The following is a 22,661-nucleotide window of genomic DNA, read 5'->3' as shown; positions in this document are numbered from 1 at the left end:
ACTTTTTCGAAAAAACGACATTTCTCCTATGATCTTTGGACCAAATACAGCAAATTTTTTAATTGCAGAAATAAAAACCTGCAACAAAGTCAAACGCCATAATTTTTACATTTTTTTTTAAATTTTACTGAATGAAAAAATATCGGAAATTATATAAAATTTTAAAATAAGTTTGGATTTGTTCGAATTGGTTACGTTTGGCACGAATTATGGCCTCCAAGCGGTCAATGAAACCGTCACACGCTGCCCGAATGCTGGTTTGCGGTATTTTGGCCCATTTCTGGCGAAGCGCTTGCTAGAGGTGATCCACACTTTGCTACTTTTTAGTGCAAGCTTGCTTTCCAAAAAACTCCAGACACAATTGTACTACGGATTGGTATCCGGAGATTTTGGTGGCCATTTTGCTCTGGAAATAAAGCGAAGAACCTCATTTTGTAACCAATCTTGGGTGGTGCGTGCTGAGTGCGATGGTGCGAAGTCCTGTTGGAATGTCCAAGGTCAGCGGCCAAAATGTTTGCGTGCTCAAGACTTTAGTACACCCTCCAGAATATTTTCGCGATAATACTCGGCATTTATACTGATGCCACGGTCAATGAATACGAGCGGAGAGCGACCAACCACCAACCAACTTTTGAAAGGAAATACGATAATTTTGTTGGTTTACAAACTGCTGGACAACGAATGTTTTTTCAACGGAGAAAACCAAATTCGACAGTTCACAACTTCGGCCAAGCGAAGCAACTCTTTAGCTCTTTTGAGTCTATTTTCATTCTTTTGCGGTGTAAGTTCTTGCACTTTTTGGAATTTCAATGGCTTTACCCCGAGCTCATTTTTCAATATTTGCCGAATAGAATATTGCGATATGTTCAGCTCACGAGCCATTTTTCGGCCATTGCCACGCGGGTTTCGATCAAGTCGCTTCTTTACTTTTCGAACCATTTCTGCTGATTTTGCTGTTTTCTTCCGTCCACATCCTTGGTGTCGGGCTACGCTACCAGTATCAAGGTAACGAGCGATGGTACGAGACACAAACGATGTATTCACATTTAAATGCTGGAGTGCTCTAACGATAGCCACTTGTGGTTTTCCTGCCGAATTTGGTTTTCTCCGATGAGAAAACATTCGTTTGTAAACAAACAAAATGAACGTGTTTAGTTGCCAAAGAGGTCAGCTGAAAATATGCACCTTCGTTTGGCCACCAGAACTCAAGCGCCGGCCATGGTTATGGTGTGGGCTGCCATAACAGACGATGGTCGCTCTCCGCTCTTATTAATCGACCGTGGCATCAAAATAAATGCCGAATATTATAGCGAAAATATTCTGGAGGGTTGGATTAAAGCCTTGCAGACGCAAACATTTTGGCCGTACCCTTAGACATTCCAACAGGACTCAGCCCATCGCACTCAGCACACCAAGAATGATTACAAAATGATATTCTTCGCTTCATTACCAGCATACAATGACCACCAAAATCTCCGGATACCAATCCGTTGAACTATTGTGTTTGGAGTATTTTGTAAGGTTGGCACTAAAAAATACCAAAGTATCGATTACCTCAAGTAAGCGATTCGCCGGGAATGGGCCAAAATACCGCAGAGCAACTTTCGAGCAACGTGTGACGGTTTCATTGGCCGTTTGAAGGCCATAATTCGTGCCAAAGGTGACCATTTCGAACAAATCTAAACTTATTCTAAAATTTGTTGCTATTTCCGACATTGTTTGCTTTCATTTAATAAAATTTAAAAAAAATGTAAAAATTATGGCGTTTGACTTTGTTGTGGTTTTTTTATCTCACCATGTATAATCATAGTTAGTATGATTTAATTCTCATAAATTCCCCATAAAAATTTTTATTTGTTATGTTGAGCTCTATTAAATAAAAAATAAAGTCGGCCCGCCCGACTGTAAGACTTTCTTTACTGGTTTTCTATTACAAATTCAATTCAATTCTACTTTTACACTAAACACAAAAAAACATAAATTATTTAATCAATGTTGAATTTATTCATCTTCAAAATTTCGTACGCTCGACATATTTCGGCAGCATTCATATTAAACATGCATTTAACTTGTGTGGTGAAAAACGTCAAATTGAAAGTAAGATACGTTTTTTATTTCACTCTTCAATATCGATAAATTTAAATCTTAATGGAATGTTGGGAACACTAATAAAGGCACCCCGGAATGCTTTCTCGGTGGAATAAATAAATTCCACCCGGAAATTACGTATCAAACGCACGATGACCAATTCTAACTCCAGCTGTGAAATTCGTCGCCCAATACAGCTACGTGGACCAAAACCGAAGGGCAAATATTGAAACGGTGCTTTGCTCTTCAACACATTGTTCTCACTCCTCGGCTGTCTCAGCCAACGTTCGGGTAAAAATGCATCTGGTTGGGGATAATATTTAGCATCCCGCACTATTGAGGCATGAATCATGGAAACAAGCGATCCCTTGGGTACACGATAACCACTCAGTACAACATTATTTGCCTGGGCGCGAGCATTACCCACTGCTAATGGATGTAATCTTAGTGACTCTTTAAGGCACGCCCTCAAATAGGGCATACAATTGAGGTGATTTTCTCTCAATTCGGAATCTTTTTGGGGTAAGAGCTGAAAAATTTCGTTGCGCAATTTTTCTTGTTTTTCGGGATTTTTGGCCAGACACAACAGTATACCGGCAAATAATGTTGTGGTCTAAACAAATAGATAGATTAAAAAACTATTGTTTTTAATTTCAAAATTTCTTACCGTATCTACACCAGCCAAAAACATATCCATTGCCATTACCATGGCAATATTTTTGTCAATTTTTATCAATTGCTTCAAAACACTTGTTTTGTGATTTGCGTTTTCTACGCCGGGAGTTTTACATTCCTTTTTAATTTCTTCCACTGCTTGATCAATAAATATTTTTGTTATTGTTGTAATTCCATCTAAACTTTTGATGAGTTTCTTAAATGTAGGCGTTTTGTAATATTTCCAAATTGTCGGTTTAAATTCCAATTCTCCGGCACACTCGAAAAATGTCATTATAGACTCAATTAAGCGTTCTGCAGTGGCGTCTCTCTGTTTTCTGCTTAGCATGTCTAGTCGGTGATCAAGTGCTATCACGCCCACTGACTCCACGGCCCATCGATGTATTTCCTCGACAAAAGTAGCTGGGACTTCTTGAGTTCGGGGATTGCGAATTTGTTGAATTCTGAAAAATATACAAATACTTAAATATACTCATTGATGCCGCTCTTTTTCTCTTTCACATTACCTTTCAATGAATTCTTTGTTAACATCGGACAGACTGTGTAAATACAAACATATATTTCGAGGTTGTAACATAACAGGATTCACTACTGATCGAAATTTGGCCCACTTTTCTCCTTGTCTAAAAAAATGTGAACAGACTTTGGACTAAGAGATACCCTGTACCAGAATTGTAGTTAATATTGGAGGTTTATGAGGATAGGTTAATCATACCAAGAATAGTGCATTTTTTAAATGTTTTGCAAGAATTTTCAGTCAAAAATCGTAGATTTCTTTAAAATGGTAAATAGGTATTAAAGGACTTTCTGTTCTTGAAAATTGTAGATTTTTAAAAAAGGCTTTGCATAGACTTCCTGACCACAAATCGCAAATATTTAATGCGTTTTTTTTCAGATATTCTAGCCATTTTAATCTCTTACTACGAGTTCCTGGGCGAGACTCATGGATTTATTTATATAACTTTCAGATGGAGAATCATGGATTTTGGAGTTCTACACCAAATTTTTAAAATATTTGACAAGGACTTTCCGGCCAATCATCTTAGATCTGCAAGACATTTTGTAAAGAATGGTGAATTTTAAAGAATTCCAGGAATTCCAAATAGGTTTTGCAAGGACTTTCTGACCACGAATCTTAGAGTCTTGAATATATTTTGAAGGACTTTCTTTAATGCTTTATACAGGGTGAGATGAAAGCCACTCTCCCGACAGCTGTAAAAATTATTTTAGTGACAGCTCATTATATTGTTTACAAGCGTACAAAAGCATTTTGGTGAGAATTTTCCAGAAAAAAAGTTATTTAAGCGTGATAGGGTGATTTCTTTATATTTGGCTGGAAAATCACAAGTGGCTGTCGTTAGAGCACTCCAGCATTCAAATGTGAACAAATCTTTCGTGTCTCGTACCATCGCTCGTTACCGTGATACTGGTAGCATAGCTCGACGTCAAGAAAGTGGACGGAAGAAAACAGCAACATCAGCAGAAATGGTGCGAAAAGTAAAGAAGTGACTTGATTGAAACCCGCATCGCAGTGACCGCAAAATGGCTCGTGAGCAATCAATATTCCATTCGGCAAATATTGAAAATTGAGCTCGGGATAAAGCCATTGAAATCCCAAAAATGCAACAACATACACCGCGAGCTAAAGAGTTGCTTCGCTTGGGGAAGAGTGTTGAACTGCCGAATTAGGTTTTCTTCGATGAGAAAACATTCGTTGTCCAGCAGTTTGTAAACAATCAAAATGATCGTGTTTACTTGCCAAAGAGGTCAGTTGAAAATGTGCACCTTCGGTTGGCCACCAGAACTCAAGCACCGGCCATGGTGATGGTATGGGCCGCTATAACAGCCGTATTAATCGACCGTGACATCAGAATAAATGCCGAATATTATCGCGAAAATATTCTGGAGGGTGTACTAAAGCCTCGGGCACGCAATAATTTTGGCCGCAGACCTTGGACATTCCAACAGGACTCAGCACCATCGCATTTAACACTCGCCAACCAAGAATTGTTACAAAATTAGGTTCCTCGCTTCATTTCCAGCGCACAATGGCCACTAAAATCTCCGGATACCAATCGTTGGACTATTGTATCTGGAGTATTTTGGAAAGCAAGGTTGGCACAAAAAAGTACCAAAGTGTCGATCACCTCAAGCAAGCGTTTCGCCAGGAATTGCAAAAATACCGCAGAGCAACATTCGGGCAGCGTGTGACGGTTTCATTGGCCGTTTGAAGGCCATAATTCGTGCAATTCGAACAAATCTAAACTTATTTTAAAATTTAATGCTTTTTCAAACATTTATTGCTTTCATTCAAATAAATTTAAAAAAAAAATATGTAAAAATATGGCATTTGGCATTGTTGCAGTTTCATCTCACTCTGTTTATATTGGTGCTATATCCAAATCTGAACCGATCTCGATATTTTTTCCTTTTTATTTGAAATATTTCGCCAAATCTCCTTGACAAAAATATCCAATCGGATGAACAATATATATGGGAGCCATAGCAATATCCGAACCGATTCCATCAAATTTGGCATACTTATTTCCAGGCTTAATTTGATCGTATATGCATTTCATACTATTTGGGTTGATGCACAATAAATAGAAAATCGGACCAAGATATACATGGGGCCTTTATCTTAATTTAGACAGATTATCTCCAATTTCAATAGGGTTCGTCCTTGGCTCAAAGAAATGAGTTGTGCAAAATTTCATCGGGGTCGGGCAATGAATGCGATATGCACTTTGTTTACAAAAATACATGGACAGACAGACGGGCGGATATGCATAAATCGACTCAGAATGTGATTCTATGCCGATCATCAAAAGGAACTATTTGTCTATCTCGTTTCCTTTTGTCCATTACAAACAAATGCAAAAGACATAATACCTTGACCACCTTGTGGTGTAGGGTATAAAAATGAGTCACCGAGACAGCCTAGAGTTTACACATCGCTATATTTCTGGCGATCTTACATTAACTTTCAAGAAGTACTATATCGGTTCAATTGTGAGAAAACAATCATATCACTCATATAAGGTAATTCCCAATTTCTTAAGACGTTGTGCTCATATCGAAGTTAAATCTCTTTGGAATATGTACTTTTCAGCTTATCTTCTAGTTACTTCTTTACCAAGTGTCAATGTTCGGCCCAACCTTAAATCTCCTACAAATCGGAAAGAAACCTCGTTTTAGTCGAAATTTCAATATAACACGATAAACCATGAACATAGGTACCACATTTAAATACAACACTTACGATCCCAAAAGTCCTTCAACGCCTTGGAATATGTCCGGTTTCACTACATTACGATAGTAGGACAAATACTCAAATCCAGGTCTCATGGGCGTAGGGCCCTCATTGCGAAACGCCTTTTCAAAATCTTGCGGATTGTGTGTCATAACAAAATCGGGATTTCCAAATGCACCGCGTAGCCAACATATTGACCCAATGTCTCTTTTAACAGCCAACATCAATTGGAAGGTGTCGAGTTTAGAATATACTCCACCTGGTAACAAGTTCCAAAGCAATTTCAGTGGTTTCAATGTTGGCATTTCACTCAGCGGTTTTGCATTCTGCCATTCTGTAGCACGATTGGAAGGATGCTAAATTGGAAAGTTTGAAAATCAATTGTTTTTATAGGAATTTAAAATGTTACCTTTACTTCCGATGAGAATTTCCGAAATCCTTTATTTTTCACAAAATATTTATTTGTTTTAAACATAGCTAAATGTCTCGCTGCAATTTATTTAAAACGTTTCTCTTCAATATACAGTTAATTATTGAATTATTTTACTTCGAAGCTAATCAATATAATTTATTTTCGAACACAAAATATTCTTAGAACCGGTTTTAAGAGTACATAAAAATTGGGTCATTGGGACAATAGCTTTTTAACATTTATTATGACAATCCAGTGGTGATGCATTGCAAGCATCAATGCATGTATCACACAGTGCTGCTGGTTTGAATAGGTCAGAGGAGAATAAAAACGTACTGAGTTTACAACGTCATATTTCTATTAAATCTACTTCGTGTTTGGAAATGGAAAATATCGCTTCCTCACAAAAGGTTTCAATTTTTACACCCTCAGCAAGAAGGCTTCAGAGGGTATATATAGCATGGAATGCAATCAAAATGAGTTTTATCAAATAACTGTTTTAGACTCTGAGCCCCTTTGGACGAAATCCACTTTCCGGTGTCGATCTGTCCCCGTTTAGTACATTCGGATTTCTCAGTCCTAGATATCGGATATCTTCACACCAGATCTTGTGTAAGTAGAAATATTCAGATGTGTGAAGTGTGATGAGTATGGGAAACTTATTTCGTATTTTATGTTAATCCTTTTTATTCCATGTTCCATTTTTACAGCAAATCTTGTGTCAGTAGAAATATTGGAAAATGTGAAGTTTAGAATGAACCGAATGCTTATTATTATTGGTTATTCAAAATATTAACCCTTTTATGGGTAAGGTACCAGAAGGGGATGGCCGATATTTATCATCTTCCCACCAGATCTTGTGTAAGAAGAAATATTACGATGAGTAAACTTTCTAGAGAATCAAAAACATATTTCTTATTTTGCTGACATCGTATAAAAATTCAAAATTTTTGTTCCAGATTCCTTAAATACATTATCTTAAAAAAAAAAACAAGTTAAAAAGTATCAGTCGGTATTACCGACAGATATATACCCGATTAAATAATCGAAATATTTGACTAGTGTTACAATTATTCAAACGTTTGGCCCTCTATGGAGCAGGTCCCGAAGGAATGGACCAATATTGTCCATTTCGTATCGGACCCAAAAATATAATATAAATATTCCGACGTTACTGGTATGGATTATATCGACACACTCCTTCACTTTATATGAGAATGTAATAATTTTTAGAAAATGTTAAAATGTGCGTGATGTACCAGATAGAGCCTACCGAAATATTCCATTTTTATACTTCATCTGATACAAATAAAAAAAAAAATATTGAGCGAAATATTGGGCACAATTACAAGAAAGGATATTTATTTGCAATTTTATGCGAAATCATAAATTCCGATAAATTTCATTATCATATCAGGCTTCTTATTGAGAGAAATATTTGAGCATAGCAAGTAGTAAAGAATGTCTAAATTGTTTCGAAAGTTATGACAGATAAAATTATTTAAAATTGTGACCCTTTGTGGGTGAGGTACCAGAAGTGGTTCGCAGATATATATCAACTTCACAACAGATCTTGTGTTGGCAAAAATGTTTGTATGTGTGAAATTTGAAGAGAGTTGAATGCTTATTTCGCTTTATTTGAGTGTTTTGTTTTTCAAAATCTTGAACCCTATGTATGGGGGAGGTACCAGAAGAAATGGTTCGATCTATACCACCTTTATAACAGATTTTGTCGGATGTTAATTTGGCGTTTTATGAGCTTCATGGATATTCAAAATTTCGACACTTTGTGGGGGAGGTACCAGAAGGAGTGGACCGATACATTCCATGTCAACACCAGATCTTGGGTTTATAAAAATATTGGAATGTGTGGAATTTGAAGACGTTCGGATCCTTACATCACATTTTATAAGAGTTATAATTATTCAAAATGTTGACCCTTTGTGGAGGAGGTACTTGATGGAGTGGACCGATACTGTCCATTTTAGCACTGATCTGGGACTGACACAAATATTAGGATTTGCAAAGTTAGAGCAAAATCGGATAATCGTTTCTTTTTCTGTGCAAAAAATATATTTTATATTTTTTTTGAAAATTTCGACCTTTTGTGGGGGAGGTACCAAAAGGAATGGACCGATGTATTCACTCTTAACACCAGACCTTAGGTTAATAAAAATATATGCGAAATTTGAAGACAATCGGACTCTTACATCACATTTTATAAGAGTTGTAATTATTCAAAATTTTGACCCTTTGTGGGGGAGGTACTTGATGGGGTGGACCGATATTGTCCATTTTCGCACCTGACATAGCACTGATGAAAATATTAGGATTTGCAAAGTTAGAGCAAAATCAGATTATCGTTTCTCTTTCTGTGCAGAAATATTTTTTGAAAATTTCTACCTTTTGGGGGGAGGTACCAGAAGGAGTGGACCGATACATTCCATTTTCACCCCAGACCTTGGTCTAATAAAATTAATAGGATGTGTGAAATTTAAAGACTATCGGACTCTTAAATCACATTTTATAAGAGTTGTAATTATTCAAAATTTTGACCATTTGTGGGGGAGGTACTTGATGGAGTGGACCGATATTGTCCATTTTCACACCTAACCTATCACTGATGAAAATATAAGAGCAAAGCAAAGTTCGAGCAAAATTGGATTATCCTTTCTCTTTCTGAGCAATAAATTCGTTTCTTTGAAAATTTTGACATTTTGTGTGGGAGGTACCAGAAGGAGTGGACCGATATCGCCCATCTCCGAACTCCATCTAAGTTTGACAAAAATATTACGATGTACCAAGTTTGGATCAAATCGGATACTTCCTTCGAGAGTTATCGTGCGCACCAGCCAGACAGACAGACGGACGGACGGACATCGGTAGATCGACTCCAAATGTTCTGAAACGGATTTGGTCCAAAGAGACCTAGGGTCTAAAACCGTTATTTCGACTAGGCACGTTTTGACCGTATCAAATGATATATACCCTCTGTAGCCATATGGCTGAGGGTATAATGAGAATAAGATGATTTGGTGATCCTTAATTTTATTGTCGTAAAAACATCTTATATAACCCATATAACCTAAATAATTTTCCATAAAAAAGCTATGATTTAAAGTCAGGAGATCTACGATTTTAGGTCCTTAGATTTTCTTAGGCAATTTTAAGTTTTTATCCCGTTTCAGCCTCTAAATATTCTGTGAATATCTTTAACGAACATTCTGGCCCTAACTCAATCCCAATAAAAAGTTTCACACGTAAATTGCACCAGTTTAGCAATAGCATCAAAAATGTTCAGCTTTACCTGCTAAAAATTCTTCAAAAGTGTTATAGCATTTATTTGTTAAGCCTCGCCCAACTTTACGTCATTCTTTAATGTTTTTCTCCATATGCCCTGAACTCAAATTCAAATTCGGTTCGGATCATACTGCTCCCAACTTTTTGCTAGGTAAGTAAAAAGTAGATTCTATGAGACCACTCTCTCAGGAACCCTTTTCGCAAAGGGTTTGCTTTGATTTCTCCCTTACCCTTCTTAACTGTAAACATTTTGAAAATCACACTGAAATAAATAAATAAACGTCTACATAGTCTGAAAGCAGCTGTCGAGACAGCCTACTCTAACTAACAGTCGACTCTAACTAGTTTTTCTTTTTGTACATAAGCGTTATTACACAATCGGATTGTTGGTCTCCCGAACAACAGATCTTTGCTCTGTCTTAATTCGTAATATTTTATTACTTACAAATAAATTAGTTTTATACAATTTTACAAAATTTCTTGCTAATTCTCGACATCTGTAAATTGAAATTTCAATGGAATATTCGGAACATTTATCAAAACACATCTAAAGGCATTGTCCACGGGATATTTAAAATCTACATAAAAGTTCCGTATTAAACGTGCAATGCCCATTTCTAGTTCCATTTCAACAATACGACGGCCAATAAAACTACGCGAACCAAATCCGAAAGGCAAATAAATAAAAGGGCTGCTGGGCTTCAGAAAATTTGGACATTCACCATGACTTCCTGCTTCGGTTGGCCTCAACCAACGTTCGGGTAGAAATTCGTTGGCACGTGGATAATGGTTTTCATCTCTCATCAGTGAAGTTGATATCATAAGGACTTGTGTTCCCCTGGGTACTCTGTAGCCGCTCAACACAATGTCATTAACTGGTACTCTGGTGTTACCCAATGTCAATGGATACATGCGCAGGGATTCTTTAATGCAAGCCTTTAAATATGGCATATTTTTAAATACAGCTTCATTGAATTCTGAATTTTTGTGGGGTAATAACTTGCATACTTCTTTGCGCAGTTTTTCTTGTTTGTCGGGATTCTTTGCCAGACATAGCAGGAGGCCGGTAAATGTTGAGGTAGTCTGGAAAGAAATTAATTTTATTACTACAAATTATATTGATTGAATGAATTGTTTTTAATTTTATTAAATAATTTATTTTCAATAAATTTAGTTTTATTTATAAATTTTAAAGCAAGGCTTTAAATGTCATTCCCACCTACCGTATCCACGCCGGCCATCAACATATCCATTGCCATTACCATGGCGGTTTGTTTATCAACATTTATCAATTTTTCCAAAACACTTTTCTCTCTTTCAGATGATTTGTTCGATAGATCGTTTTGCGATTCATTTTCAATGCGTGCAATAGCCTCTTCAATATACGCTTTTGTTATCTCTGTAATTTGATCCAAAGATCGCACTGCCTTTTTCATTGTTGGTGTTGTGTAATATTTCCAAATCGACGGTTTTATTTCCAAGTCCATTGAATAGACAAACATTTCAGTCAACGATTTGAATAGAAGTTTGGCTTGTGGATTATCACGGTGCTTGCTTATCAGACCCAGCTGTTTGTCCAATGCCACAACTGATACCGATTCTAAGGTCCAACGATTAATTTCTTCTTCGAAATTTTCAGGAACCTCATGGGTTTGAGGATCGCGAATTTGTTGAATTCTGAAAATTGAAATAATAATTTATAAATATGAAACCCTTGTAAAACTTTTTGTCGGAAAGAGGACCTTCAAAATTAAACCTACGCTAAGTCATAACTTTTTGTATGTTCCAACATACCTTTCAATAAATTCTCTATTGACCTGGGACATTTTATGAAAATAGACACGAACATTCCTTGGTTGCATCAATATGGGATTGACAACTGTTCTAAAATTTCCCCATTTCTCTCCCTGCCTGAAAATAAAATTGAATTTTTAAAATATTAAAATAATATTATTTGGGTGGAAAGTCTACCTAGAAATAGGGGCGATGGATAAAGAATTTGTTGTTTTTACTTTGTATAAGTTATGGACATAATGAAATGCCCACCATTATCCGACCAAAACTTCCATTATAAACAATTTTTTTATCGGACGTAGCTAATTGCTCGGTAATAAGAAGAGACCTTTTTAATCCTTTCTACTATACTATAGAGGGTATATTAAGCTTATCATTCCGTTTGTGATTTCTCGAAATAAGCATTTTAGACCCCACAAAGTATTCACATGAAATTCGATGTCGATTTATCAATGTTTGTCTGTCCGTCTGTGTAAATAACTCTAGCTTCCGAATGAAACGATAAAAGTTTACTGAGATGTACTTTAGGTGCGTAAAATTCAAAGAACTTTCATATATACAAGGTGAGATAAAAAACTGCAACAAAGTCAAACGCCATAATTTTTACATTTTTTAAATGTTTTTGAATGAAAGCAAAAAATGTCGGAAATAACATCAAATTTTTGAATAAGGTCAGATTTGTTTGAATTGGTCACCTTTGGCACAAATTATGGCTTTCAAACGGCCAATGAAACCTTCACACGCTGCCCGAATGTTGCTCTGCGGTATTTTGGCCCATTCCCGGCGAAGCGCTTGCTTGATGTGATCGACACTTTGGTGTTTTTTAGTGCAAACCTTGCTTTCCAAAATACTCCAGACACAATAGTCCAACGGATTGGTATCCGGAGATTTTTGGTGGCCATCGTACGCTGGAAATGAAGCGAGGAACCTAATTTTGTAACCATTCTTGGGAGGCGCGTGCTGAGTGCGATGGTGCTGAGTCCTCTGGGAGTGTCCAAGGTCTGCGGCCAAAATGTTTGCGTGGCCAAGGCTTTTTTACAACCTCCAGAACATTTTCGCGATAATATTAGGCATATATTCTGGTGCCACAGTCGAATAATACGAGCGGAGAGCGACCACCGGCTGTTATGGCGGCCCACATCACCATGGCCGGCGCTTGAGTTCTGGTGGCCAACTAAGGTGTACATTTTCAACTGACCTCTTTGGCAAGTAAACACGATCATTTTGTTTGTTTGCAAACTGCTGTACAACGAATGTTTTCTCATCGGGGAAAACCAAATTCGGCAGTTCACCACTTTTGGCCAAGCGAAGCAACTTCTTAGCTCTTTTAAGTCTATTTTATTCCTTTTGCTGTGTAAGTTTTTCAATATTTGCCGAATCGAATATTTCGATATGTTCAGCTCACGAGCCATTTTTCGGTCTCTGCGACGCGGGTTTCGACCAAGTCGCTTCTTTACTTTTCGAACCATTTCTGCTGATGTTGTTGTTTTCTTCCATCCACGTCCTTGACGTCGGGCTATGCTACCAGTATGACGGTAACGAGCGATGGTACGAGACATATTTAAATGCTGGAGTGCTCTAACGATAGCCACTTGTGGTTTTCCAGCCAAATATAAAGAAATCACACTTCACGCTTGAATTCCACCACGAATAACTTTTTTTTCTGAAAAATTCGCACCAAAATGCTGTCACTTTAATAATTTTAACAGCTGCCGGACGAGTGGCTTGGAAATGACAGCAGCCTGAAGTTGGTTGCAGTTTTTTCATCTCGCCCTAATAGGTCCACGTTTGCGTATAGTCCTCACATTATGGTAGCTCCGGGTATTTTTGCACACGGATTTGTCTAAAAATTGGTTTTTGTAGTTCATAATGGGTTCTAGCTGCGGCGGCAGAAATTGAATATTTAGGTCCACATTTTCCGATATTCGGTATTTTAATAATCCTAGTCACATTTACTATCGAAATTTTTTCAAATTTGGTATTTTGTAGATTTGACAGATGACAATCCTTGAATTATAAAATTGTCTATAGAGGTTTCCGGTTATGGTTTTTTAAAAAGTTTAACAGCCTTATCCAAACGGTCTTACTGGTGTTAGTAGTTTAAAGTGGAACACGTTTGAATTCAGATACTTTTATATACAAATGTTTTCTTTACCCAATGGTGGAGAGTATAAAGATCGGCTCAGCTGAACTTATTCTCCACACTTACGAACGTTTTTCATATAATGGTATATTGCTGGTTAATTCCGAGTTAGGTGAGTAAGGCATTAAAAGAGATAAGTTGAGAACAGCTGATTTATTAACATTGTGATCATATAAACCTTACTGAAGTGGATGAGTCTCCAAGACGAAAATATATTTATCAAAATCTATATTATCTTAAGTTAATGATATGTAATCTTTTCCTAAATTATTTATTTTAAGATGTATTATCATGTCATTAAGTCATTTTAAAATTAATTTCTTGAACATTACTCACAATTGTCTTTATTATTTGGGTAAGTATTTAATTACTTCAACTCAAATATACAAACACAGCTAAACAGTGGACAAAGAACGTTTTGTGAGGTCTTTGCCATGCATTGGAGTCAATGAAAATATCTAAAATTGACTTAGATAACGAGTATCGTGACTGATTTTGCTTATTTGGAACTTTGCCTACTTTTCTTTGTTGTCTATCCCGAAATGGATTCAATCATTATTTTCAATTTTCTTTTTTTTTTCTTTTCCGCTGTGTTAAAAAAAAAAAAACAAATAGTTCCAAATAAAATAAGAGTATTCCAACTCAAAAAGTACCTGGCTAGAGTAGAATTCAAGTTGATAGTGAACACGCTCAGAGCTATGCCTTTTAAAAGGATATTCAATTCATACAACTTTTACTGGGTACCTTTGTCCGTCCGTCTTTCCAGGCCAGCTGATGCGAAAGATATCACGCAATATTTTTACCAAATTTGAAATTCGAAAATGCCTGTGCACTTCCTAACACGGACTCAATAATTTTAGATATTAATAACCCTCAAAGATCGCGAAATAATTTCCTTACAACTTTGAACATCGTAATATTTCTGCCAATCTTAGATTCTGCATAAAATTGGATATAATATTCTACTCATTCCTAAAAAAAGTTCAGAAATTTTAAAAGAAAATATCCTATTCCTCCCTCATGAAAGCCATAACATTAAAAAGTAATTTTCTGCAAGCTTCGCACGTTCTAATATTTTTGATAATATTGGAGCTGATATAAAGATGAGATAATTTGCTCCACTCTTTCTACAAAATTATATAAATTCCATAGAAATTTTTCGAGATCTCAAGTTCCCTACAAAAGTACTCATTATAAATTAGGTTGCCAAGCCATTGAGATGAAATTTTCCAAACAATACTTGTTTCACTCAAGGACGAACCCTATTGAAATTGGTGAGAATCGGTTCAATTTAGATATAGCTCCCATATGTAACTTCAACCTATTTCGATTAATTACACGCCAAATGGCCAATATCAGTCCAAATGACCTGAATTTTGGCACATCTGACCAAATCCTGTCTAGAAGCAAGTACATTATATTTAGAGAAAATCGGTTCAGATATAGCGATAGCTCCCATGTATATGTTTAATCAGATTTGGGGTTTTAAGTCCCTCACATACTTAATATGCACTCCACAAGAATGATATTTTGTACAAGATAACGCTCAAATTTGATCGAGATCGGATCAGATAGGAAATAGCGTCGATATCTTTATTATTAAAAATATTATTTATATATCTTTACCCGATATCATTTTAATTGTGTTCCAAATGCCTAATATCTACCCACCAAATGGTCTGAATTTTGGCAATTCCGACTAAATTCATCCTAGAAACAAGTGCATCAAATTTGGCGAAAATCGGTTCAGATATAGCTATAGCTCCCATATAAATGTTTCATCCGATTTGGTGTTAAAGGCACTCACATATGTAATATGCTCTTCACAACAATAATCTCTAAGTGTTTAAAATTTTGTCAAGATCGGCTCAGATTTGGATATAGCTCCCATATATATCTTTATATGATATGAGGTTTATTGTGCACCAAATGGCTAATATCAGCCCAAATGGACTGAATTTTGGCACTTCCGACTGAATTCTGCCTAAAAGCAAGTCCCTCACATGTCTAAAAGCAAGTCCTTCACATCGAAAATACTTCTGCCAAATTCTATCGAAGTCGATTCAGATTATGATATAGCTTCGATATACATCTTTATCCGATTTTACGGTAACTGCTCACCATATATGTAATATCAGCCCAAATTGAATAGATTTTTTGATATACAACCAAAATTTTACCATAGTTGGTATGATCTACTCCACATGAACTCCCAATAAAACTTTTTGGTTGCGGGAAATATTACTACCAAATACCTTCAATGATGTAGGGTATCATTCTTTACTAGTTTAAGCGTAAATTTATGGAATCTTAAGGTGAGAATACATAGAAGTCTTTTTTGACTGGCTTAAGTCATCGACTTCGACTGGCTTCTTCGTAAAAGAACAAAGGAGTCTTAGGTTAACGTAGTTCTACTTTGACCTATAATTCATACTTGTTCACCCTACGCTCCTTTGTCAGCTGATGACATATGCCAGCCAAAAATGCATTTTAAATGTTCTCACCTTTAATCTTATACATAATAATTAGTACATGGGTATTTTTAGAAATATTAAACAAAATAAAACTATTAAATAGTTCAACTTACGTTCCCGACAATCCTTCGACGCCTTGAAAAATCTCTGGACGTAAAACATTACGATAATGGTATAACACCGTCATGCCGGGTCTTGTTGGCCACACGCCTTCATTGCGATAGACTTTTTCAAAATCCTGAGGACTGTGGCAGAGTACCGCATCTGCTTTGCCAAATACACCTTTGACCAGACCAATTGGACCCAAATCCTCCTTGAATGCCAACATCAACTGGGCTGAATCAAGATTTCTATATTTGCCGCCAGGAAGAAAATTTCGTAATAGTTTCCAAGCGCCAATTTTTGGGATGTCTTCGAAAGCTTTAGCATCTTTCCATTCATCCGATAAAGTTGAACACGTTCGCGTTGCCGTGAAGACAAACTGCAATGCACCCGGCAGAGACAGAAACTACGAAATAGTTGTTGATTATTTGAAATTCATTTCACATCATTATTTGTTGACATCACTCACTTTATTTCGTATTTTATAAGAGATTAAATTCACTCTTAAAATTGAATTTTTCGAAAAACTTGCAGCATTGCCGCTTTTTAATATCAACATTTCGCCAAGCTATCTGCGTCACGGGCAAATGTAAACTGCAACATCGTCGTGAAAACAAAGCAAATGCCAGTGCCAATATGTGCTCCGAAAAAGCGGTTTGTGGGCTATCTCTCGGTACATGTATACTTAAGAACGCGCATTATACTAAACAATTAGATTTATGTGATCACCATTGTTTAAAATTATGTGCCACTAATTTCTCTGAGAGAAAAGTAATTCGTTTACTCTCTCCCCCTAAGGAATTAAAATGTATTTTGTGGGTAGAGATTGCCAATGGCGTTTACATTATTTTTGGTCAAAAATATAGAATCAGTGCAAAATGCCTACTAAAATTTCACTACTAAATTAAATTATTAATATTTAAAAATCAAAATTGAAATTACCGGTGAGCATAGAATAAGCTTATCTTTGTTCGAAGTGGTCACTTTTGGCACGAATTATGGGCTACAAACGACCAATGAAACCATCACACGCAGCCCGAATGTTGCTCTGCGGTATTTTGGACCATTACCGGCGAAGCGCTTGCTTAAGGTGATCGACACTTTGGTATTTTTTAGTGCCAACCTTGCTTTCCAAAATACTCCAACGGATTGGTATCCGGAGATTTTCGTGGCCATTGAGCGCTGAAAATGAAGAGAGGAACCTTATTGTTCGATGGTTCTGAGTCCTGTTGGAATGTCCAAGGTCTGCGGCCAAAATGTTTACCAAAACGTGGACCTGCATAGACAATTTTCTGTCATAGGCTGTAGTATCCATTACGAACATCAAATACCAAATTTGAAGCTATTCCGGTGAATAATGTCGCTAAAATCATCAAAATACCAAATATCGGGGGTACCGTTATATGGGGGCTATACGATGACTTGGGTCTGCACAGACACTTTTCTGTCTTAGACTGTAGTATCCATTACAAACTTTAAATACCAAATTTCAAACAATTCCGGTGAATAATGTCGCTAAAATCATCAAAATGTCGAATATCGGGAGGTAACGTTATATCGGGGCTATACCAAAACGTGGACCTACATGGCCCATTTTCAACACCAAAAGTCCTGCAGATATAATATACATTTGAGTAAAATTTTATCAACCTACTTCATTTCGTTCGGAAGCTAGAGTGATTTCCACAGATAGATAGACGGACAGACTTCGCTAACTCGACATAGAATTTTGTGCTGATCATGCTTTGTGGGGTCTAAAATTTATATTTCGTGGTAATACAAACGGAATGACAAACTTAATATACCCTCCATACTATGGTGGAGGGTATAAAAACAATTATTAAATCGATATTTAATGGTCAAAATCAAAACGTCCTCGTGACGTACCTTAAAAATGTTTTTGAAAATTCCACGTTTAACAAATTAAAAATCCATAATCGATCAAAAATCTTTGAAAAATCTCAATTTATACAATATTCTAAAATTAATGTTACAGTACATTGTTTCGTACAATTTAATATAAAATATTTCTTAACCTTGTGATAATAAAACTTTAGGCAAAATTTCACGATTCCAACTTCAGGCAAAATATCCACCTAATGCAAGATATCTTTCCTATTCCCATTTTCCGTACTCTTTCTACAATTCCTGCCTTATCACAGACGTTCGCAATCAATTTCAATCCTTGTGCAAAATTATCAGTCAGTCATTAAATCAGCATTGATCCAACCAAACCCTTTCCAGCCATAATTTCGAACCTAATCTTGATTTTCTTTCTTTAAAAAAATTGTATTTTGCTTCGGATATGCACTTTAGAGTAACATAAAAAATAATTTTATTGAAAAGGTAAAAATTTAGAAAATAAATATTTATCTTATAACAATTGCTTTAGCTTATCTAAGATCTAAATTAGAATAACAAATTGCGCAGCTAACAATCAAAACCATTCATAAAATAATCGAAAAAATTGTCATCGTAAAATACTTCTCCGTAGTAGTCGGCATCCAAAAGTTTATCTTCAAAAAGAGGCCGGTATCCTGTAACATATCCATATGCGGGTGGTTCATATGTGCTGTAATATGATAGGGGTAACGGTCTGGCCACTGTGCCCAAAATGTGGATCATCAATAACAGCAAAACACGGGGAAGGAAACCTAAGGTAGAAACATTTGGAAGAATTAAGAAAAAACAAGTAAAAAAACATTAAGTTCGGCCGGGCCAAACTTTTAATACCCTCCACCCTAGGGTAAAAGAACATTAGAAGAAATGTGGCAAAAAACATTAAAATGCCGAATATCGGGAGGTACCGTTATATAGGGGCTACACCAACACGTGCACAATTACAATGTTTCGCCACAGGAACTAGGACCCATTATGACCCACAAATACCAACTTTTACACAAATCAGTGAAAAAATGTGGCATAAATCATCAAAATACCGAATATCGGGAGGTACCGTTATATGGGGACTATACCAGAACGTGGACCTATACATGCAATGTTTTGCCACACGCTCAGGGACCCGTTGTGACTACAAATACCAATTTTCAGACAAATCCGTGAAAAAATGTGGCATAAATCATCAAAATACCGAATATCGGGAGGTACCGTTATATGGGGACTATACCAGAACGTGGACCTATACATGCAATGTTTTGCCACACGCTCAGGGACCCGTTGTGACCTACAAATACCAATTTTCAGATAAATCCGTGAAAAAATGTGTCATAAATCATCAAAATACCGAATATCGGGAGGTACCGTTATATGGGGACTATACCAGAACGTGGACCGATATATCTCATTTTCAATACCAACTATCCTAGGGACAATACACACACTTGTGCCAAATTTCAAAGGTCTACGTCAAATAATGTGGGCTCTATCGTGATTTCAACAGACAGACAGACAGACGGACAGACAGACAGACAGACAGACGGACAGACAGACGGACAGACAGACGGACATCGCTAAATCGTCTTAGAATTTTATGCTGATTATGAATATATATACTTTATGGGGTCTACGACGAATATTTAGAGGTGTTACAAACGGAATGACAAAGTTAATATACCCTCCTACCCATGGTGGAGGGTATAAAAAGAGTAATAAAAAATAGAAACCAATAAAGAAAGTCCAAAGTCGGGCTGGGCCGACTTTATAATACCCTACATCACTTTCCATGCATAGTATAGCTACATATAACAAATTAAATTTTTTAAGGGGAATTTATGAGAATTTAAACATACCAACTATAATCGTTAAAGCAGTTATTATTTAAAAACGACATAAAACTAATATATCGCATGATTCTTTCATATTCTACGAAGGCATTTGTGTCTGAACCGAAATTCATCAAAATTCATTCTCTTTGAGCTAATATTACACTTCCGAACCGATCTTTATAAGTTTTATCACAGGTATTTCTATACTTACTGTATCTGATAGTTGACACCAAATATCGTTTTTGTGGAGAGCATTTTACGGGTGTGAGGGAGTTAAATACAAAATCGAATGAAATATATATATGGCACCCATTGCTATATCTTAACCGATTTTCACTAAGATTGATACACTTTCTTTCAGGCTAAATTCGTTCTTATGTGCCAAAATCAATTCAATTAGGCTTATATAAACCATTTGTGGCACAATAAACGTGAAATCGGATGAAGACATATATGTGAGCTATATCCAAATCTTCACCGATATCGTGGTTACGGAGTGCATATTACGTCTGTGGAGAACAAGTACTTGGGAGCTATAGCTATATATGAACCGATTTCCACAAAATTTGACACAACTATTTCTAGTTTCAAATTTATGTGTGGATTTATGTTATTTATGCAATAACACATTTGGTGCACAATTACATGTAATCGGGCGAAGATATACAGGGTGAGATTAAAAAACTGCAACTGCTGCAATTTCTAAGCCACTCGTCCGACAGCTGCAGTGACATTGTTTACAACCGTACAAAAACATTTTGGTGAGAATTTTCCAGAAAAAAGTTATTTGTGATGGAATTCAAGCGTGATAGAGTGATTTCTTTATATTTGTCTGAAAAACCACAAGTGGCCAGCGTTAGAGCATTCCAGCATTTAAATGTGAATAAATCTTTTGTGTCCCGTACCATCGCTCGTTGCCGTGATACTGGTAGCGTAGCCCGATGTCAAGGAAATGGACGGAAGAAAACAGTAACAACAGCAGAAATGGTTCGAAATGTAAAGATGGGACTTGATCGAAACCCGCATCACTGTGGCCGAAAAATGGCTCGTGGGCTTGAAAAATGAGCTCAGGGTAAATCCATTGTTATTCCAAAAAGTGCAAGAACTTTCACCGCAACAGAAAGAAAATAGACTCAAACGAGCTAAGGTGTTTCTTTGCTTCCGATGAGAAAACTTTCGTTGTCCAGCAGTTTGTAAACAAACAAAATGATCGCGTTTACTCGCCAAAGAGGTCAGCTGAAAATGTGCACCTTCGGTTGGCCATAGCAGTCGATGGTCGCTCTCCGCTCGTATTAATCGACCGTGGCATCAGAATAAATGCCGAATATTATTGCGAAAATATTCTGGAGGGTGTATAAAAGCTTTGGGCACTCAAACATTTTGGCCGCAGACCTTGAACATTCCAACAAGACTCAGCACGCTCAATGGCCACCAAAATCTCCTGATACCAATCCGTTGGACTATTGTGTCTGGAGTATTTTGGAAAGCAAGGTTGGCACTAAAAAATATTAAATTGTCGATCACCTCAAGCAAGCGCTTCGCCGGGAATGGACCAAAATACCGCAGAGCAACATTCGGGCAGCGTGTGACGGTTTCATTGGCCGTTTGAAGGCCATAATTCGAGCCAAAATTGATCAATTCGAACAAATCTAAACGTATTCTAAAATTTGATATTATTTCCGACATTGTTTGCTCTATAAAATTACGACGAATATTTTGAGGTCTTACAAACGGAATGACAATTTTAATATAGCCTCCTTTCCAATGTGGAGGGTTAAAACACTGCAATTAACGGTCAGGAAACTATTCACAAAATCCAAAATCCATTTAACCAGAAAGACCTTGGAAAATTCACGGTTTGTTTTTGGTCAGAAAATTTTAACTGAATTTAAGAAAAATCCCAGACTTCCAAATCTTTTTTTAAACACAACTTTTGTTATCTTAGATCGTAGGATTTTTGGCACAGAAATCGTAAAAATCGTCTATTTTTGGCCAGGTAATCTTAAAAATTGCCTTTAAACGATTTTTAGCCAGGAAATCCTAAAAATATTTCTAAAATATCATGGCACTCAGTCGCGGCGTACTTGAAAAAAAATTAAAGCAGTGATTTAAAAAAAAAACACAATTTTTGTTTATTGTTCTCGGTGGGGAGTTCCTGAATTAATACGTTATTCAAAAACCCCTTAAACCCCTGCAATTATTCTTAATAATAGACACGTTTTGTCCAAGAAGCCCTTATAGGCCACATTTTATTAATCCACTACCTTTTAAAATTTAAAATTTAAAATTTATTTTTGGGCATAAGGTTCGCGAATAAATTAATAACAAATCTACCATTTTTGGTGGGTGTTTGTCCTTCATCTAACTTGGTGTATATTATGGGATTTTCTGAGAATTATTTTTCACAACTTTGACCTTTGTTTGTGGGGAAGGTACCACAATGAGTGGGACGATCGTAAAGTTTGAAGAAAATCTGAGACTAATTTCACATGTATAGAAAGTATAGACTTCATTGAGGTTATCAATTGATTAGTTTGTGTGTCACGATTTTTAACGATATAGTCTATCTTTGAATTCCATCTAAGTTCGTTAAACCTATAACTCCCTTCGAGAGCTATCGTGTGCACCAACAAGACTTACGAACACAGCTAGATTGACTTCAAATGTCCTGAAATGGATGTCGTCCAAAGAGATA

The 22,661-nt window shown here is 36.4% G+C and overlaps 2 protein-coding genes across 4 annotated transcripts; both read right to left on the bottom strand.

Annotated features, from left to right (window-relative positions):
* Window positions 1–2,087: 2,087 nt before the first annotated feature.
* LOC101891103 (cytochrome P450 CYP12A2-like) lies at window positions 2,088–6,545 on the bottom strand. 3 transcript variants are annotated; one of them, XM_005180006.3, is made up of 5 exons: window positions 6,426–6,545; window positions 6,026–6,372; window positions 3,270–3,386; window positions 2,756–3,206; window positions 2,088–2,701 (listed from the first exon to the last, which is right to left on the bottom strand). In XM_005180006.3, exons 1-5 carry the CDS (start codon window positions 6,489–6,491, stop codon window positions 2,117–2,119), a joined length of 1,566 nt encoding a protein of 521 aa, XP_005180063.1. In that variant the 5' UTR covers window positions 6,492–6,545; the 3' UTR covers window positions 2,088–2,116. The 3 variants fall into 3 exon arrangements, with proteins under 3 accessions (XP_005180063.1, XP_058978069.1, XP_058978073.1); XM_059122086.1 differs by lacking the exon at window positions 3,270–3,386 and having other exon boundaries at window positions 2,756–3,224; XM_059122090.1 differs by lacking the exon at window positions 3,270–3,386.
* A 3,567-nt stretch (window positions 6,546–10,112) lies between these two features.
* Window positions 10,113–16,867, bottom strand: LOC101891274 (cytochrome P450 CYP12A2-like). The gene is made up of 5 exons (XM_005180007.4): window positions 16,711–16,867; window positions 16,253–16,647; window positions 11,523–11,639; window positions 10,952–11,405; window positions 10,113–10,811 (listed from the first exon to the last, which is right to left on the bottom strand). The coding sequence occupies exons 1-5, from the start codon at window positions 16,798–16,800 to the stop codon at window positions 10,212–10,214; spliced, it is 1,656 nt and encodes a 551-aa protein (XP_005180064.1). The 5' UTR covers window positions 16,801–16,867; the 3' UTR covers window positions 10,113–10,211.
* Window positions 16,868–22,661: the final 5,794 nt, after the last annotated feature.

The sequence above is a fragment of the Musca domestica genome, unplaced genomic scaffold (assembly GCF_030504385.1).
Source record: "Musca domestica strain aabys unplaced genomic scaffold, Musca_domestica.polishedcontigs.V.1.1 1, whole genome shotgun sequence".
In the NCBI taxonomy this organism is placed as follows: domain Eukaryota; kingdom Metazoa; phylum Arthropoda; class Insecta; order Diptera; family Muscidae; genus Musca; species Musca domestica.
The sequence above is the reverse complement of the archived record's forward strand: the minus strand, read 5'-3'. Positions and strand labels throughout refer to the sequence as shown.

Bases quoted from the DNA above. Each gene is read 5' to 3' on its own strand.
- LOC101891274 (XM_005180007.4), bottom strand. From the start codon at position 16,800: ATGTTGATATTAAAAAGCGGCAATGCTGCAAGTTTTTCGAAAAATTCA. The intron at 16,648-16,710 runs GTGAGTGATGTC...ACTATTTCGTAG, and splicing joins CTTATAAAATACGAAATAAA to TTTCTGTCTCTGCCGGGTGC. The intron at 10,812-10,951 runs GTAGGTGGGAAT...ATTTCTTTCCAG, and splicing joins TGATGGCCGGCGTGGATACG to ACTACCTCAACATTTACCGG.
- LOC101891103 (XM_005180006.3), bottom strand. From the start codon at position 6,491: ATGTTTAAAACAAATAAATATTTTGTGAAAAATAAAGGATTTCGGAAA. The intron at 3,207-3,269 runs GTAATGTGAAAG...TATATTTTTCAG, and splicing joins AACAAAGAATTCATTGAAAG to AATTCAACAAATTCGCAATC. The intron at 2,702-2,755 runs GTAAGAAATTTT...CTATTTGTTTAG, and splicing joins TTTTGGCTGGTGTAGATACG to ACCACAACATTATTTGCCGG.